The 19,999-nt window shown below is 43.3% G+C and overlaps 1 protein-coding gene across 1 annotated transcript; it reads left to right on the top strand.

Moving 5' to 3' along the window:
• Positions 1-202: 202 nt before the first annotated feature.
• STOML3 (stomatin like 3) lies at positions 203-19,048 on the top strand. The gene is given in 9 exon segments (XM_059042169.2): positions 203-510; positions 10,298-10,401; positions 10,483-10,565; positions 13,598-13,655; positions 13,657-13,680; positions 15,316-15,510; positions 17,194-17,218; positions 17,221-17,327; positions 18,691-19,048. Coding segments are annotated over 9 exon segments (906 nt in total). The 5' UTR covers positions 203-449; the 3' UTR covers positions 18,940-19,048.
• Positions 19,049-19,999: the final 951 nt, after the last annotated feature.

Below are 19,999 nucleotides of genomic sequence, written 5' to 3'. Positions count from 1 at the left end.
GACTACTCACTGCAGTGTGTAAAATGCATTGGATGAAATTTTCTCATCTGAAACATAAGGATGAAGACACGTGCCATGTGTATTGGACAGTTCATAATGATAAACAAGTTACACACATTGCATAGAAGTGTTTTATAAAATATAAATTATATAGAAAACTACATAGTAATGTTTTACAAGAAGCAACACAGTCAGAAGTTCATATACGTAGTTCTGAGTCCTCTCTATGAACAATGGCAGCCTGAACTCATGAAAGAGATCATTTTGTTTATGTTAACAGGCTTCCTTTGCCAGGGTAACTACTCCTTAGGTGCTCACAAAAGAAGAGGAACTTCTCTCACTCTCATTCCGTCTCTCTGCTCTTCCTTCTCCAAAGCACATCTGGGTGCTGCCTGGAGCCCAGGTCCGGCTTGAAACCTATGAATACTTGCCAAGTATAAAAGCTTCTCATGAATAAGATGGATCCGGGGGCATCCTCCCCAGAGAAGCAGGGTAAAGAGAATTTAGTGGGTAAGTTCCTTTTTTCCTGCCTTAAGTTTGTTTTATGTATATTAAGCAAAGTGAGAGTTGTATCGTTATAGAGAGCAAGGTGGATCTGTACATTATTGAGACTGGCTTCAATTTCATTTAGAGCCCAGGATTTTGGATCCATTGCTTATCATGGTTTTATTTGCTTCTTGAAGAGCAGTCTATGACATGCCCTTTTTCTTAAGTGTCAGATGGAATTTGTGTTTATCTTTGTATTCACATTTTTTGCATTAACTAGCAAAGACATATTGAACAAGCTAAAATTTACCCAGTTTCAAATATCATCTGATGAGGCTATGATTAAATAGAAAAGTTGGTTTGAGGGACACCAGGTTTGATACATGGAGAGAAGTTGAAGAAAATAAAACTTAGCCTTTAATGACCAACTGCCTCTGTGAATGTTAATGGCTCTTCTGTACTGTAAAGCATTTTTCTCATGTTATCTTTTTCAATGCTACAGTAATTCTGAGGTAGATTTTTTTATAACCTCATTTTATGGTGGAGAAAATTGAGTCTTGGAGAGTTTAAAAACTTGTTGGAAGTCCAGAAAGTGATGGTGGTGGTGGTGGTGGTGGTGTGTGTGTGTGTGTGTCCTAACCCGTGCTCTATACTTTATGTTGCTAAAGAAGTCATAGTTCAGGGTAGAAATAGAGAATGCATTTGGCATTATTAGCTTGTAAAAGAAAGTATACATTTAGAGGTATCTACCTGGATTGAAAAAGAAACTTTTCTCTTGAAGTTGACCTAGCAACGTGGATATATTGGAGGCAGTGAACATCATTTGGAAGGTGCAAGTCTCTTCAAGGGTACCCTTGATTATCTTTTTAAACAAGAAGTTTCACGAGTCTCTTTAGTTTCTGTTTAACAGGTTGAGACATCGACTGGATAAATGGCACGATTGAAGCTGTATCACCAGCGAAATATTTTAAAGTGCTCATGGTTTACTTGGTTTTGGTTTTTGTGTAATGAAAAACCTGCACTGTCACAGAACGAGCCAAAATGGGGCTTATTATGTTACAGCCTCTGATTTCATATGCTTTAGGCAGTTTATGAGACGCAATATCAGTCCTCCTCTGAGATTTATGGGATAAGTTTGCCCTTGCCCTCCTCCTTCTTGGATACATTAACAAGACAACATCATTTGGTTCTTCAAGTTGTACAGAAATTTCCACTCAGAATGTTGCGAGAATTAAATGACTAAATGAGTCCTAGTTATCACCCCGAGGTTTGTCCCAGCTTTCGAAAGCCATTAGGGTGCATCTCTTCCTGACTCCAAGTTCGGTGACATCACAAGGGTAGATCCGTTAGGGCTTTCCCCCCAGTGACCTCACTGTTATCTAGTACACCACTACTCATTAGCCTCGGACATAAAATCCTACCCCTCTCTTTTTTTTCTTTAAGAGTTAAAGTGAAGTTAATTGGAATCTTGATCATCTCAATCTTAGAAATCTTCTCAATGTCAATGTGCAAAAGAATTTTCCTGGAGAGCTTTTTAAAGCTCCGATCGGTCCTCACCTCCAGAAGTTCTCCTCCTTAGGTCTGGGATGGACTTGAGAGTTTGCCTCCAAGTAAATTTCTAAGCTCGTGAGGTTGCCAGACTGAGACCGCACTTTGAGTCGCACAGTATTTCTTTTCAGCAGTTCTGCATTTTTCCTAAAAAAATGGTTCTTGACGCAAGCTGTGTGCTTATTTCAGAGAAAAAGGCAGGAGGACAGAAAATTTACAGGTGATGAAAAGATAGTCCTTACCCGTTGGGTTTCACTTTAGATTTTATGTTCGGTGCTCCTCTGATGGATCGTTACTTCCAAACAAGAAGCTTCACACAGATCAATAAGTCTATCTTGTTGCTGGGCATCATTCTTGATAGTTCAAAGCATCGAGGGTGCCGCCCACTTCATTCATTCAATGAATGAATCCAGAATCTACTGTGTATCAGGAGACAGAGATGTAAAAATAAAACGCCTGCGCCCAGAGCACTAAAAATCGACAGGAAAGTTAACTAAAAATTACAGTGTACTATGAAAAGTGATGATAGAGGGTGTTTTAGAAACTCAGAAGAGGAGCTCCCAAAGGTGAAGGTAGGATTGGAAAATGTTCCTAGAAAAGAAGGTGCGAGAAAGGAGAATGTGGGATGTGAATGGGGGTCTGGGGGACACAAAGGCCCATGCAAGGCAAAAAATATGTGAGGACTTCGGTGCTTTCTCTACTGCAGGGGATGTTTATGTGCTGTTAGCATGTAACCTAGTCACCTAGACCCAGAAGTGAGAGACCACAGCACTGCCACTTGAAGAGCTCAACTACGGATAAGCCAGGAACCCCTGTGTCCAGCCTGGTCTTTGAATGGCAGGTTTGGGAGTTGCTGCTGCATTTGACTGATGGGGATGGAGCCCCACCGGGTTTACCATGGGGAGGCTGCCGGGCAAGCTGCCTCTGGCGGAGGCGAAGGTCACGAAGCGGGGCATATATCTTGAACATATATCTTAATATGTTCAAAATATATATCAAAATATTCAAAATATATATCTTAACTCTTTCTTAAAAAGACCAAATGGTAAAAAAGAAACAGTATAACCGTGTCTGAAGTTCATGTAACTACTAAGCTCAGATCATCCTTCTGTAGTTGAGATGTAAATCTGACAGCTTAGAAAACTCTCCGGATTATGAAATTTTGTAGTCCTAGGAGTACAAGGATGATAAAATCATCATCTAGCTCTGATTTGGTCGTTTTGCACCAAAAATCTTGTATCTCTCTCTCTCTCTCCCTCTATCTTTTTTAAGGTTCTAAAAGTTATCTGATGGGAGGGAGGGAGACACAAGAGGGAAGAGATATGGGAACATATGTATATGTATACTGATTCACTTTGCTGTAAAGCAGAAACTAACACACCATTGTAAAGCAGTTATACTCCAATAAAGATGTTTAAAAAAAAATAAAAAATAAATAAAAGTTATCTGAGAGAACGTATACAGTCAGTGACCAGATGGCTTTAGGAGGTAGAAACCTGCAGGGGTTAGGGTTTAATTGCATGTTCTCCTTGAAAATGCAGTTCTTGCACATAGAGAGGATGGAGCAGAACATCCACAAGTGATATTTAGAATTCCATCTGGAAAAATAAATAAGTAAATGAAAATTTTAAAAGTATCAGTTGTCCAAGCAAAGTTGAACCAGACAAAATTAAAGAGGCAAGAAAGCAAAACCTTAGACAAGCTTACTGCCATAGGAGAGAGGCCAAACCTCAACCTGAACCAACACCACTGAAACAAAGGGGTGTGGAGTTTTGGGGGGTTTTGCTATTGTTGTTGTTTTTGGCCACATCACAAAGCTTTCGGGATCTTAGTTCCTCGACCAGGGATTGAACCCGGGCCCCAGCACAGAAATCGCTGAGTCCTAACCACTGGCCCGCCCGGGAATTCCTCAGGGTGTGGGGTTTTTTAAGACCAGAGTGCGCTAGTGAGAAAGTATGAAGGGCTTTGCGGGATGCTCATAGGCCATCTGGGTTTGGTTTGCTAATAAAATTCTCACATCTTCATGACAGGCTGTGTTTTTACAACTGGGAGCACGGTACCTACTGAAGTTAGGCTGCTACTGGCCCAGCTAGGGATGCTATCGACCTGATGATTATATTTCAAGAGAACGGTTCCCAGGTCCTTGAGAAAGATAGTCCCGGACTGTAAAACTAGCAAGAAGCGTTTTAAAAGACTTACATCTCAGAGGGGCAGAGAAAGGATTTACAAAGTTAAGTGTTCTCAAGGAAATGCTCAAGGAAAACGGAAATCTCTTTAATGGCCAGGCAAGCTGAAGGAAATGTTAAGACCTCTAGGAAAATCCTAGTCAGTGGCCTGGCTGACTAGAAGGCCTCCTGATATGCCTAATGATTCCTTTGCATGTAATTTATTTAACTCTCACAACTAGTTATTATTGGGTTAACAGAAGGCAAATAAGACCTCAGCAGGTTGAGTGACTCGTGAGATGTCATCTAGCTTTCAGATGGCGGTGTCCCAATTAGAACGCAGGGTCCCCCGACCCAGGACCTGCACTTTCCATCCCTGTGAGGCATTGTCCCCTGTCTGTCCCTAGGCTGGCTGTGCTAAAGCTCTTCCCTCCTCTCTGTCTTCTTTCTGAGAATGCAGAACAAGCAGTGAGTTTCCCATCTTCAATGCTAGCCTGCCTGTAGGTGACCTCTGGTCTCTGCGTGAATCATTTATTGAGGTATGAGATACATACAATAAAGTGCGCCAGTCTTAAGTGCGTGGCTTGACAGACTGAATACGCAACAGACAAAGGCTGGACCATATCTAAAAATAGAATTCTGACCACCAGCCTGCAGCAACCAGCCCAGAAAACCAACCTTTTATCTACAATAATCAGCCCAGGAAGCCGGCCTGCTCGATGTCAGAGTCTCTGGAGGCCATATTGTTATCAGAAGCTACATAATTACTTCTGTAACATTCAGCCCCAAACGGCCAGGACTTGATTAATAACTGACAGCTCCCCTGCTTTCTGTCCCGGATTCCAACTTAGGTCCAACAAAAGAAAACCAAGCAGGTACCCCTGCACCAATCCCATAGGAGGCTCTGCTTCTATTTTGTCCACCTACAGCTTCCCTAGGCCAACAGCCTCCAATCGGGGCGCACCTGAAGCCTTTCCCCTTTTTCTGCCATAAAGCTTTCCCACTCCTCTGCCTGCCTTTGAGTCTCTTACAAAACACAAGTGATAAAGGCTGACTCTTTTGTGAGAGCCTGAATAAATACCCTTTGCTGTTCTAGCTGGCTGGTCTTTGTTTATTTCCACAGGCTTGATATGTGCAAGTCTATGCAATCACCACCCAGATCAAGATATGGAACATTTCCGGCACCCTAAAAAGCTTCCTTATCTCTTCCCAGATAATACCCAACTGACAAAACTCCACTCACTACCTAGAGACAGTACTACTCTGACTTCAAACATAATAGATTAATTTTGCCTCTTCTTGAACGAAATGATACAATACGAGGTCGTACAGTGTGTACTCTTATACGTGGAATCAAAAAGTGTGTATCTTGCGTCTGGCTTATTTTGCCCAGTATTTTGTCTAAGAGATTCATCCATATTTTGAAGGTGTTACTGGATAGCAGTAACCTTGTCTTTTTTCTTCCTGAGTAATCTTTTCTATGAACATACCACAACTTTATTTATTCATTCTACTGTTGGTGGGTTTGGGTGGTTCTTCATTTCTTGGATTTTACGAATAAAATTGCAATAAACATTCCTGAATATGTTTTTCACTGTAATCAGCACTAATTTCTCTGAGATATCACTTAGAAGTTGAATACTGAGTCATAAAGTAAGTGTGTGCTTGGCTTTAACAGATACTTCCAAATAGTTTTTCAAGATAATTGTATCAATTCGCTAACAAGATAATTCCCATGGCTAAAATGTGGAATCTTCAGTCTTTAGCATTTGCCATTCTGGGAGCTGTGTATTTTTATCTCATTGTGGTTTTCGTTTTCATTTCCCTGATGTGTAATGTACATCATTCGGTTTTGGTATTTTAAACACTGTCCTGTTACCTAAATGGCTATTTCTGCGTCGAGAGGAAATGGCTATTTACAGTAACAGATCTGTGGGCATGGATTGCATATAGAATTGATATAATATTTAAATACTGTTGATCAAGCCAAAGCTGGGAAATAAGCCACCAAGTCACCTAGTCTGTTTTATTTCCTGAAATTCATTTCCACTTCTAAAGCTATCTAAGTGGAGTTAATGATCTAGAATATTCTTCCTTATTCCCTAGCCTCACACGAGTTACACATCTTGCCTTGAGTGTTTATCCCTAGTCCTAGACGGTATTTAAGTCTTCTCTGGTGCTATGGGCTGCATCTAAGCTCCAGGAACAAAGCTCCAGAGGCGTACCTCGACAAATGAAGCTTAGTTTTGCCTCACTGCCTAAGACTGCGGAACTTGTGGCACCACTTTACCTAAAGAGAGATTGAGATGATGGTGACAACACGAACCAGGAAGTTTTCTGGCTGTGCAATGCAGGGTTAGGGCTTCCCCGGTGGCGCGGTGGTTGAGAGTCCGCCTGCCGATGCAGGGGACGCGGGTTCGTGCCCCGGTCCGGGAAGATCCCACATGCCGCCGAGTGGCCGGGCCCGTGAGCCATGGCCGCTGAGCCTGCGCGTCCGGAGCCTGTGCTCCGCAACGGGAGAGGCCGCAGCAGTGAGAGGCCCGCATACCGGGAAAAAAAAAAAAATGCAGGGTTGGCCTCAGTTATCTTTCAAGTCCTTCCAACTGAAGTCCCAGAGTCCTTCTCCCCCGTGTCAGCAGCGCTGGGCCTCAGGTTCTGTGCATTATGGCTCACCTTTCATTTTGCAGATTGAGGGAAAGATGTTCCAACTCTTGTTGGAAAGTTCCCCATCTTATTCTCTTTTGTATCTGCAGCTCTAGCACAGTGTGCCTGGCGTATAACTGGTAAAATATCTGTTAAATGGATGAATGAGAAACCGGCAGGCAATTTTCCGGGGGTGACAAAGTCCAATTCTCTACCAGGAAGTAATATGATGATGGCTTTATGGTATGGTGACAATTACCCATAGAAAACACCCATCCATGGATTTGGATAAAGCAGGAGATGGTCAGATGAGCTCAGGGCTTCATGGCTAGCAGAGAGGGTATGTGGCCCATTTTCTTTCCATCGTCCCCTCAAGGGAATGGCTCGGGGAAGGCTCTGGAAGAATCCTGGTGTAGGTTGAGGTAAAGGGCGATTTCTGAAGAGCCTTTGTCATACAATCCCAGTACTTCCTTTGAACTGGAATTAGAATCCTCAAATCCAGTTCTCAGCACAGCATCCACAGTTTTAACTGTGGGAGAGGTGGGGAGGGGCAAGGCTGGCTGAAAGATCTGCTCTGCAGGAAGCTGCAAAAGCAGCGCTTTGTACTCGCCCAGCTGCCCAGCCCTGCGGGGAAGCCGACAGTCCCACTTTCCCCGGCAGCTAATGACACCCCCAGGCTCCACCAATCCTCCCAGCAGCAGCGACCTGGGTAATTCTAATGCTCAGGTGTAAATCTTGGAAGATTAATCGTGTCCTCATCTCTGGTCTCTCTCTGCACATTTAGTACTTAACAGAGCCTCGGGTAATGATGCTATAGGGCTGGGTGGGACTGCAGAGGAGCTCCCGGAGGTCAGGGCAGCTTTTGCTTTTGCAGCTTGGTGTTAAGGCTGTAGCTAGTCTGGACATGTCTAGGGCTTGCCCAGGGCATAAAGCATAGCTGATGTCCTTGTTGGAGTCCCAGCTGCCTGTGCGTGCAGCACTGCTAATGTCACAGCCCCCAACACCCCGAAGTTCCTGAACACCAAGTACGGCAGTGTTAGCAGGGAGGGAACACACCAGAGGGCGCAAGGACTGTGCTGCCTTCTCAATGGTTTCCTCAAGATGCAAATTGTCTGGGAGAGGCGTGTACAAGCACAGTTATTGCAGCCTTGTTTGTAAAGGCAAAATTGCAAGTAAGCATAATATCCATCAATAGGAGAATGGCTAAATAAACTGAGTCACAAATTTAGGATAGGAGGCAACAATGAAGAAGAATGAGGTAGATCCAGATGTGGATCTATCTCCCAAACATATTCAGTTTAAAAAAGTAGAAACTTACAGTGTGATGTCTTTTCTCACAAAATCTACAAATCAAAGCCAAGTGTTTTCGAATTGTAGATACATGTATGTAAATACATAGGAATGGGTCTATAAGGACATAACACCAAGTTGATAACGATGGAAACATTCTAGATAAAAGTGGACTGAGGAGAGAATGATCGGGGAGATTTTAGTTTTATCTGTATTTCTTGGATTTTTTTTTTAACAATGAGAATGTATATACAAGCTGTGTTATTACTAATAATTTTTAAAAGCGCTAATAAATAAAATACAACAAAGATCCTATGAGAAGGCACAAAATGTCTTTTCATCCTGCTTAATAATAGTCTGATCCACCTCAATGTGGTCCAAAGTTTTGGAAGGTGATATTTTGGGAATTTAAACTTTGGTATATGCGGGCAAGTCCTTATTGTTATTGAGCATATCTTTATGTGTATTTAAAGCCTATAAAAGGACATTTGCACTCAAAAGGTTTTAATATGAAATATGTATCTAAAACTTAGATACTTTTCATCTATCAGAATGTCGCAACTGAGAAGGCTGAAAATATCTAGTGAGGACAGGGCATGTGGGAATAGGCACAGAGTACAAACTCTTTGAAGGGCACCTACCATCTAACAAAACTGTAAATACTGATCCCTTTGACCTAGCACTGCCACTGCCAGGAGTTCATCCTACACAAGTGCACAAAAACACACATTAAAAAGGCCTCATCACAGCATTATCTGTCAGAGCAAAACCCTAGAACCCTTGTAAATATTCATAAATTTATGTTCGCCAATGAACCCGTTGCAGTAAAATGGATACGTGAGGCTGCATTTGAGGTGGTACCCATGAGGCTTAGTGACTTCTGTAGATGGATAGGGAAGAGGCAGTGAGGACCCTGTGTCTCTAACCTGGACGATAATGCAGATGGTTAAGTACGAAGGGTTAAGACATTAACTGAGATAGTGGCATAATAGCATAAGGTGCTTGTGGATCATCTGAGTAGAGCTATCTAGCAAATATGATTCGTTCTAGTGCTTATGTGGAGAATGTGAAATCAATTGGAGGAAGTGGAGGGGTGAGGATGGGGCTCGTTGTCAAGGAGAAGAGAACCAAGAAGCAGCAAGAATTTAAAACAAGGTGAAATAGTGAATATAAAGAATTCTATAGTATTTATCAATCTGTAAGATGGGAATAAGTATAGTAATATACATTTACTAAGGTAGGTATTAATGTCTGGGCTTAGATGTCTTATATAAATCACCTCATTTAATCCTCATCACATCCTTCAAGGTAGGTAACTTCTATCCCCATCCCACAGATGAAGCAATGGAGGCTCAGAAAGATCGAGTGGCTTTCCTGAGGCCCCCACACTGGTAAGTTAAAGACTCTCATAGCAACTCAAACGTAAGCCCTCTGGAAAATGTTTTTCCTTGTGCTCCATTGACTTGTTTGGGGATAAGAGTACCTACCTATCAGAGGTTGCCTTGACTTCCCCCGGAGAATTCTGGGGGCCCAGAAATCTGTCTTTTCAAATGACACCCTGATGACCCTGAGGCGGGTAGTTTTATGTGTTTTGAGAATAATAAACCGTGGCAGCCCTATGTAAATGTAATGGTAATTACTGTTATTGATTGCTGTGAGACTTTTCTTGGAAGGGACAGGTCAGTTTTTTTGTTGTTGTTGTTGTTGTTGTTGTTGTTTTTGTGGTACGCGGGCCTCTCGCTGTTGTGGCCTCTCCCATTGCGGAGCACAGGCTCCAGACGCACAGGCTCAGCGGCCATGGCTCACGGGCCCAGCCGCTCCGCGGCACGTGGGATCTTCCCGGACCGAGGCACGAACCCGCGTCCCCTGCATCGGCAGGAGGGCTCTCAACCACTGCGCCACCAGGGAAGCCCGACAGGTCAGTTTTCATCTAAAAACCTGAAGGAAGATTTTCCGTGTGTGTGTGTGTGTGTGTGTGTGTGTGTGTGCGCGCGCGCGCGTGCGCGTGTGTGGTGTTTACTGCAATCATGCGTGTGTGTGGATTCAGGTCGCTTCCTCAGCCCCATTCTGGCTTGGCCAGCCCTCTGGATGGTTTCCTCATCCACGCAGCCGAATCGCTTTCCTAAGAACCATGTCAGTTACAGAACCGCCTCCTCATCTCCTAGGCATCAAGAGTAAAGGGCTTGGTGTGTGTGGCTGGATCCCGTCTTCGTTTTCTTTCCTGTTGATGATCATTACCTTCCCTACCTCCACGTGGATGTGCTTGAAGGTAATGCCCTGGGAAATAAACTGGGCTCTCTCTATGAGCTGATGAATCATTAAGACTAAATGCTCCCCCTTAATCTCTTAGACCATTAAGGAGTATGAACGTGCCGTTCTGTCCCAACTGGGACACATCCAAGCTGACAAAGCCAAAGGGCCAGGTATGACACTGCCACCAAAAATTTTCTCTGGCAACATTTATGGAAAAAAAAAAATCACAGGAAGCTGTAACCCTTGCCTTTCTGTACAATGGAAGGATCTTGTCCTCTGACTTGAGTTAACAGGAGTGATCACTAGACCATTAGCTGGAGAGATTTGGAATCTGGATCAGTGTTCTAACACTCCCTCTGAGAGTTTCAGTGAATGTGAACAAAGAGTGGCTCCGGTTACATTGGCTGGGTGTCCCTTATTACCGGGGCCACTAAGAGAATGAAAGAAGAATGGAGGGAGTCAATGGCCAAGGGAGACAATTAAGTTACTCAGGGAGAGTATTCCGGGAGCTGGTGTTTGATTCTCACTCTTTGAAAGAGCCAATGGAAAAGTCAAAGGTAATGTCCTCTCTGGACAAGTAGATTAAGAGCAACATAGAGCTGGAAGCCACTTGACAATTCCTTTCATCAAATGTGGTCTTTATTTCCATCCTTTCTCTACAGCCTCAGAATAAAAAATGTCCCAAACTGTTCATATCATAAAAGGATGGGATTTTCTTTTGTGGGAGCCAGGAGTATTGGTACTAAAAGCCCTCAGGAGTAAGACACTGATTTAATACTCATAACTTCTCTTGCGTATATTTTGTTGAACCCTATGAAATTGCTAATGTTTGGTTTCGATCTACCAAAATGGCAATTTCATGCAATAGATTCTAATATTCTTGACAGGGGAGGCTCTCCAAACAGCATCTTGGAAGGCACATGGAAGAGAATGGTTATTTGCTATACTTCTCTAATAACATGTGCTTTCTTCCCCCTAATGTGATGTATTTAAGTAAAATCATTCTCCCTCCAGCTGCACTGTAGGATCTCTGGGGGCCAGGAACTTCCTTATTCACTCTGTGTGCTTTGCACTTGGCCATGTACTACGTAGGCACTCAGGTATCTGTTACATTTTTAAACATATGAGAAACTTCCAAAGGGGAAGCTTGTTACGGAGACTTGGCCATTTCAAGTAGTATTGATACAATCCTACTTGTCTAATAAGGAACCTAAGAGAAAGAGGGCAAAAATTGCTTATTATGGATATTTTTATGAGTTTGTCCAAATAGAGGTGTTAGAATTATCCAAGTAAGAAATACCAGAACAGGGCTTCCCTGGTGGCGCAGTGGTCGGGAGTCCGCCTGCCGATGCAGGGGACACGGGTTCGTGCCCCGGTCCGGGAGGATCCCACGTGCCGCGGAGCGGCTGGGCCCGTGAGCCATGGCCGCTGAGCCTGCGCGTCTGGAGCCTGTGCTCCGCAACGGGAGAGGCCACAGCAGCGAGAGCCGCGTACCGCAAAAAAAGAAAGAAAAAAAGAAATACCAGAACAAAGTTAACCCCTTCTTGGTCATGTTTCACCTGGTGAAGCCAAGATTATAAATTAGAATAAAATTGGATTTGAGAGAGGTCAAATAGCTATAACTTGCAGGACTCTAGAGAAAAGTCTCTTTTAAATGAATTTTCCCGGAAGAGTTCACCACTAAATCTCCCAGGATAACTAGTCTCATCATACATGTCTCTGGGGCTAAGGAGTTACCTCAGAATGTCATAAGAGCCAGAGGGAAACAGGCCAAATTGCTAATGGAAAAACATCTCCACTTCTGTAAATGGTAAATTATTCTTTAATAATAAAAGTATTCATAACAGGAGCTGCTACTTTTCAGCACTGAATACATGCCTGGCACTATGTTTAGTATTTTATTTCATTATCATGTTGACACATGCCTAATCTTCACCGCCATCTTATAGATATTAGGTGACTGAAGCTCAGAAAAATTAGATAAACGTTCCCAGGTCACAAGCTGGTAAGTGGTAGGGCTGGAACTTAACTCTCTCTAGTTCTAAGGGCCATGATCTTAACTGGTGACTTAGCACCAAAAAAAAAAAAAAAGGTAAATTAGGAAGTAATCCTTACCGCAGAAAGGTTTCGACGTCAAAAGAAAGCAAGCTCCTTAGTAGTGTTTTCTGTTGATGATACCAGTCCTTTCCATGATACTCAGTGTAGAAACTTGTTTCTTCTTCGAAAACAAAAACAATAGCACAGAATCTTTCTGGTAAATGAAAATGGTTTGGTGTCCCCATCTTGCTGACATGCCTTGTGGTTCTAATCTTTATAACCCTTGCTGTAGAGAACCTTCCCCAGGTCAATGTTAAGGAGTCAGAGAATCCTCAAGTGAGTTTCCTTAGCCCTATCCCTACCTCAATCCAAATCTTCACAAGAGATAAGTAAACGTATTTACAACTGAGGAATGCCATTATATATAAACTAGAACACAGCTACAGAGAAACTACAAATTTTGTAATACATTGGTTTTGGGGACACTGAAATCCTGGGAAGATTTCCATTCTAACCTTCCTTCAGTACTAATGAAGATAAATGAGAACGTTGCCAGTCACTGATGTTCAAGGTCTAAAGTCTATTGATTGAATCTTTTTTTTTTTTTTTTTTTTTTGCGGTATGCGGGCCTCTCACTGCTGTGGCCTCTCCCGTTGCGGAGCACAGGCTCCGGACGCGCAGGCCTAGCGGCCATGGCTCACGGGCTTAGTTGCTCTGCGGCATGTGGGATCTTCCCGGACCAGGGCACGAACCTGTGTCCCCTGCATCGGCAGGCGGATTCTCAACCACTGCGCCACCAGGGAAGCCCGATTGAATCTTTTATACAGATACGTTTAACATAAAGAAACCAATTTCCAAAATATCCTTTTAAATAAATGTCACACTCAACACTTGGATAGAAGTAAGTTGAATGTTTTACAAAAGAAAATCTAAAAATTAATTGTCAAGGATCTTCAGCTTTTTACCAAAGGATTTTAATTTCTAGGGAATCACTTTTCTTTAGTCACTGACTCATAGCAGGAAATAATTTCCCCAAAGTTATAGGTGTACATATGGAAGATCATCTGAGAAGCATTTATAGTCCCACGCAAATAACGTACTGTATAACTAGCAGACAGTTTGTTGCAGTTATTTTCAGTCGGGTGAAATTCTAAAGCGTATTTTCTCTTGCATAGTTTGATCCTGGTCCTGCCTTGCACAGACGTGTCTGTCAAAGTTGATCTCTGGACCGTTAACGTGCGACATCCCTCCACAGGAGGTGATGCTGATTAAAGCTATGTTTCTAGAAATAAAACCAATATCTTCCCTGTTACAGGGACAATTGAGACTGTATCATACGTTTTCAGACTATAAAGGGAAGGATGAACTGAATTCTTAGAGATCTGCTTGGGGAGTCCTAGGCGGCTCCTGAGACGACAGGGCTTTGTTTCGCCAAATGAGAATGAAGCCAAGGGCAAGGGCTGAATTGCTAGAAGACCTGCAATGACTGGGTGGGAGAAAGTCTGAGAGAAGAGAGAAAAGGGATACGGATGGCAGAGAAACTGGGATGGAGAATGACAAGCAGATTCCTGGAAGAGTCTGATAAATCATTGTACGAGGGGTGGAAACTGATCTGGTGCTTTATCCTTTCCATCACCGTCTCCGGAAATGTTTTAGTAATATCGATATCACTCACCTCTGCATTAGATTTTTTTAACTTTTTATTTTATATTGGAGCATAGTTGATTAACAATGTTGTGTCACTTTCAGGTGTACAGCAAAGTGATTCAGTTATACATATACACCTATCTATTCTTTTTCGAATTCTTTTCCCACTTAGGTTGTTACAGAATATTGAGCCGAGTTCCCTGTGCTCTACAGTGGGTCCTTGTTGGTTACCCATTTTCAATATAGCCGTGTGTACTGCACTAAATTTTTTGAGTGTTTGGATGCAACAAAGTGGGGTGTGCATGGGAAAGGAGGAGACACTGTACAGGGCTCACCTGTAACTGGATTTCAAATAGTTCTTCTCAATTCTTAAAGTACAGCAACTAAATGACCAGACCCAGTAAGTGGGTGATAAGGAAGCGAAACAGAATTGCTAGTAATCATGCCAATTTGTGATAAACAAAATGATCCAGGAAGAGAAAAGAAAATGTGTGGGAGGGCGAAGGGGATGAGAAGTGAGAAAATCAACACTTACGAGGAAATGTTCATTTTCCTCTCTCTGGTCCAGAAAACTCAATCGAGACTCAACAATGATGTCTTCATGCCATTGGTGGGAACTGCAGAGTCCTTACTTTGGAATTCAGCCCTAACCATAAGAGAGCTTAGGATGTTTAGGGGCTATCATGGACCTTTTCTGGCTCCATAGTAAACAGTTCTAGGTCCTGCTTTCGTGGTACCCACAGAAAGCTCATTTGCTCCAAAGTACCTTGTCATGTTAATTGAGAACAATTAATGCAGAGCCTCTATAAATTGATTTTTCTTTATTTGAACACAGAACATGGTCTCTGGTGCCATCTATGTTTTCTAAGAAGCACTGCTATTCATCAAGCCTGATGAAACAGAACCAAAAAGATTTCGGGTATCAGGGAAACAGGTGTTCTACCACTATTTAGACAGTAGAATTCCAGCAGCGTTCTACTATTACATTTTAAAACGGAAATACCTATTTCACTTCTGACTTCTCTAAGATGAAGTTACAGGGGTAGGTACAGATCACACCTGTGTAGGAATTTTGCTATCAACAAGCATGATAGTATATTCAAGCCAGGACAGATTTTTGGTGATGCTGGCGTGAGTGGTCATTAAAGCTCTCCTCCTGTGGAGAGGGCTCCGGGACTGGCTGGCCCTTTGTTGGTCAATCATCGTGAAAGTCATAAGCATGTGATTTTGTGTTCTTGCTCTCCAGATCCTCACCAGAGACTCTGTGACCACTCAAGTGGATGGAGTGGTCTCTTACAGAATCTACAGTGCCGTCTCGGCAGTGGCTAATGTCAACCAAGCCACATTTCTGCTGGCTCAGACCACTCTGAGAGATGTCTTAGGGACACAGACCTTGTCCCAAATCTTCGCTGGCCGAGAAGAGATTGCCCATAGCATCCAGGTAAAGACATCAAGGACCAATAGCCTACATCTTTAATTCACTCATTTTAATTAACAGTGATGATCAAATATCAGCAGTTCAAAGCAACCCTCCCCATGTGTACACACACACACACACACACACACACACACACACACACACACACACACATATACACAACTTTTCTAAACAGATGGGCTTCAGTCTGGGATTTCACTTTTTTTTTTTTTTTTAATAATCATGAGGTCCAGATTTAAAAATCTGAGTGGGAGCCGGGAGCTGTTGGAGTGTGTGTGGAATTCAAAATTATGAATTACCATTGTACACTTTAGCCTTTTCTGAAGAGCTTAGAGATCAGAGTTATTTTTAGTTTAGATTACTCCAGAGGAAGGGCTGCCATTTCTCAGGCCGCCCGTATATTCTTGCATTTCAGGGGAATGTGAACGTTAGAAGGAGGTTTGGTTGAGACAGCACAGGACTGCTATCCCTGGGAAATCTGACTTCATGTACTAATATCAATAATGATACGAATAGTAATCATAATTATAATATCGATGAGGATGTAACAGGTATCCATCTCACCTCTCGTACACCCTAGATTATAGACAATCACATTTCTGTGTTTTGTTGAATCAATTACATTTTGATTCTGAGCCTGCCTTCTGTAAGTGAAGAGGGAAATTCAACTTTGGTCCTCCTTGGCATCTCCTCCAGCCCCTAACGTAGTGCAAAGTCCCCGAGGTTTTATAAGATAATATCAGTTATCTGCATGATAACTCTCCACGTCATTTTAAGAGCCACACAAGTTCAACGACTCAGATGTTTCCCCATCACAGTCAGGTCACTGGCTTCTTGTGAGGTCTCCCCATCTCCCAGCTCTCTGCAGGGATCACGGAAAAGCTAGGGCTCACTTGCTATTTGGTATCACATAGATCTCTGCCCTTTCCCCTTTGAGGGAACTACCCATCTGCTCTCACTGTTTCTCAAGGCATTCTTTCTCATCCCTTCCCCTCCAGGATAACCAGCAAGATATCTTCAGTGGTCTTAAGCTTTAACAGAAGATGAGGATGTCTTTGATTTTAGGCTTCCTCTGCTCTAAAAAATATATGCCTTGCTACCTGTTTAAAACTGAGCCACAGGTCAGAGGTTAAACAGAGCAAGACAAATAATATCTCAAAAAGTACCCAGTGATAATATGTACTGAGTTATTGCTGGGCACCGAGAGATATTTTAACACGTATTATCTCCAAAACTCATGACAATCCCGAAAGAAAACCTTTTATAGTACGAAAAGTGAGAATCAGAAAGGTTAAGTAACGGGCCCAATGATTCACAGCTGCAAGTGGCAGAACCAGGACAAAATCCATTGCTGCCTGTTTGGTGTCGGTGACAAGAAAATGTGGGGTATTTGCTCAAATCTAGACGGATAGTATACACTTCATTAGGAATGGTTTGGGGTGGACCTGCTGAGAGACCACCTATTAAAAGACCTATCAAGTTTTGTTTCTGAACCCTTCCCAGGATTCACTTCAATGCTAGGAAGTGGGCGACAAGAACTCCTATCCCCTTTCCAAACTGTCTCACTCCAAATGCTGTAAATACAGAAGGAGAAAAAGAAGACTTTTCTTGCATATATAACATATCAGAAACTTCGATCGCACACCTGTCTTCTGATCAACGACCTTTCTTTTGACTTGGAAACAGACTTTACTGGATGATGCCACCAAGCTACGGGGGTCCAGGTGGCCCAAGTGGAAATCAAAGACGTCCGGATTCCCGGGCAGTTGCAGAGGTCCGTGGCTGCTGAGGCCGAGGCCACCCGGGAGGCCAGGGCCAGGGTAAGGGCGACTCCATCTGCACTGGAGGCCGAGCTTCCCAGCCTTGGAGCCAACAAGGATGGGGCTTGAAAGGAAGCTCAGGTCCCCTCAATGATTTCAATAAGAAGAGGGTTTCTTTTTCACAGTTTTTACTGAGAATTTCCCCCTTGAGTTAGAAGCTCATAGGCAGCTTAATGCACCTTGAGGAAGCTTGGTATTAGGTCTGAGGTCGAGGGTGCTTGGCAGCATACTCAGTGACTTAACCAGGTGGGTCCCCACTCTGGCCACACAGCAGAGCCTCCTAGAGAGAAATGAGCAAAGCAAACACCAATTCCTAGGCCTCACCTCAGACTCAGTGAAGTGGAGTCTCTGGTGGGCCCAGGAACCTGCATTTTTATACGGCTGATGATTCTGATGTAGCAACTTGGGGCCTGTCTTTGGAGCATCTCTCCTTCTAGTGTGTTAAGTGAACTGAATTAAAAGGAGGGCGGTGACTGCAACCCAGGTTAGAATTACAAAATGTGGGTGCAACTTGGTCTCGAGTGTTCTCGAATCTGTTGGATCCGTAGCCCTCATATCTGTGTGGATGGGTTTCCTGAAGTATCAGAAGCCAATTAAGATTAGAAGCCTCCAAGGACCCCCTCTGGAATCTGACTTGGGACTCAAGGGAGATTTCCCTCTACTTTATCTCCGGTTTCTCTGCCAAGCTCCAGCAGCTTCTAAGCAGATGACTTGGGGGTTGCTTTTGCACCTGGGCAGTGAGTGCCCACGGAGGGGCAGCTGGGTTCCAGTCATTCTTGGGCGGTCTGAGAACCAGAGGGGGAGCAGGGCACTTAGGAGAGTTCCAGCGAGGGTCTGCACACTGGCACTTGCTGCTGCTTGCAATCAAGAGCAGGGAGAGCTCGAAACAATTCTTACATTGTAAGAATGAGACAAAATTGGCAACAGACTGAAATTTAAAAAAAAAAAAAAATCTCTGATAAGTAAAAAGGACAGAAAAAAAGCCAGGTGGAGGCCTTGAATTTCAGACTTCTCTGAAAATGAAAGCAGCCAATGGTGAGGCTCCAAGGTGATTCAAGAGCATGACTGAGGTAGATGGACCTGTATTTGTTCCGGTTAAAGGCAGTGCTTTTATTTTGTTTGAGAATGAAATCTTAGGGACTCATAATTTGTAAGCTATCTCCCTGCTTCCTGCAACCTTCTCAAATTTCTCTCATTACATTAGGGATGTGAAACTCTAATCCTTGCCAAAGAAGTAAGCAGATGAAACATGGGTGGCCAAGTCGGGGCTGGGAGAGAAGTATCAGTGTAGACCCAGGAAAAGAAAGCACTAGTGACAGCTGTAAACTTGTATGTCTAAAGGCTTTTATTTCCGTCGGTTTAGGTCCTTGCTGCAGAAGGAGAAATGAATGCTTCTAAAGGCCTGAAGTCAGCCTCCATGGTGCTGGCTGAGTCCCCAATCACCCTACAGCTGCATTACCTGCAGACCTTAACCACTGTCGCCACAGAGAAGAATTCCACCATTGTGTTTCCTCTGCCCATGAATGTACTAGAGGGCATTGGCATCAGCTACAATAAGCACAAGAAGGTCCCTAACAGAACCCGAGCTCCTCTTGCTGCGGCCATTGCTTAGGGAGGCATATCTGTTCCTATGGAGACCAGCAGCTAGAAGTGTTGAGAATTTCAACACTATTTAAGCAGAGTAACTTTACAGCTGGAACAGCATTAGCAGGGAGATGCTATAGAGGCTATAAAAAAAAAAAAAAAGAAAGAAAAAGAAAAAAGAAGGACCGTATACTACTTTTATTTTTAAGAACATAAAAATACTTTTTAGGGGCTTCCCTGGTGGCGCAGTGGTTGAGAATCCGCCTGCCGATGCAGGGGACACGGGTTTGTGTCCTGGTCCGGGAAGATCCCACATGCCGCGGAGCAGCTGGGTCCGTGAGCCATGGCCGCTGAGCCTGCACATCCGGAGCCTGTGCTCCGCAACGGGAGAGGCCACAACAGTGAGAGGTAACACAAAACACAAAACAAAAAACTTTGCATTATTCTTATGATAATCAGTGAGTAGTTGTCTCTGACTTAGAGCAAGAACTTTCTTGTAGTAGCTGAGGGAAATCTTTGGGTGACTGTGACTAAGATTTCAGAATTACTTTTTAAAAAATTAATTAATGACAATCTCTCTCTCTCCTCATAATCTCTCTCCTCACAATCTCTCTCTCTCCTCATAATCTCTCTCTCTCTCCTCACAATCTCTCCTCACAATCTCTCTCTCTCTCCTCACAATCTCTCTCTCTCTCCTCACAATCTCTCTCTCTCCTCATAATCTCTCTCACTCTCCTCACAATCTCTCTCTCCTCACAAACTCTCTCTCTCCTCATAATCTCTCTCACTCTCCTCATAATCTCTCTTTCCTCACAATGTCTCTCTCTCTCCTCATAATCTCTCTCTCTTCTCACAATCTCTCTCTCTCCTCATAATCTCTCTCTCCTCACAATCTCTCTCTCCTCATAATCTCTCTGTCCTCACAATCTCTCTCTCTCCTCATAATCTCTCTCTCCTCACAATCTCTCTCCTCATAATCTCTCTCTCTCTCCTCATAATCTCTCTCTCCTCATAATCTCTCACAATCTCTCTCTCTCCTCATAATCTCTCACTCTCTCCTCATAATCTCTCTCTCTCTCCTCACAATC

This window comes from Kogia breviceps, chromosome 16 (genome assembly GCF_026419965.1).
Source record: "Kogia breviceps isolate mKogBre1 chromosome 16, mKogBre1 haplotype 1, whole genome shotgun sequence".
NCBI classification, from domain to species: domain Eukaryota; kingdom Metazoa; phylum Chordata; class Mammalia; order Artiodactyla; family Physeteridae; genus Kogia; species Kogia breviceps.
Note: the sequence above shows the minus strand (reverse complement) of the source record. Positions and strands in the feature narration are given on the sequence as shown.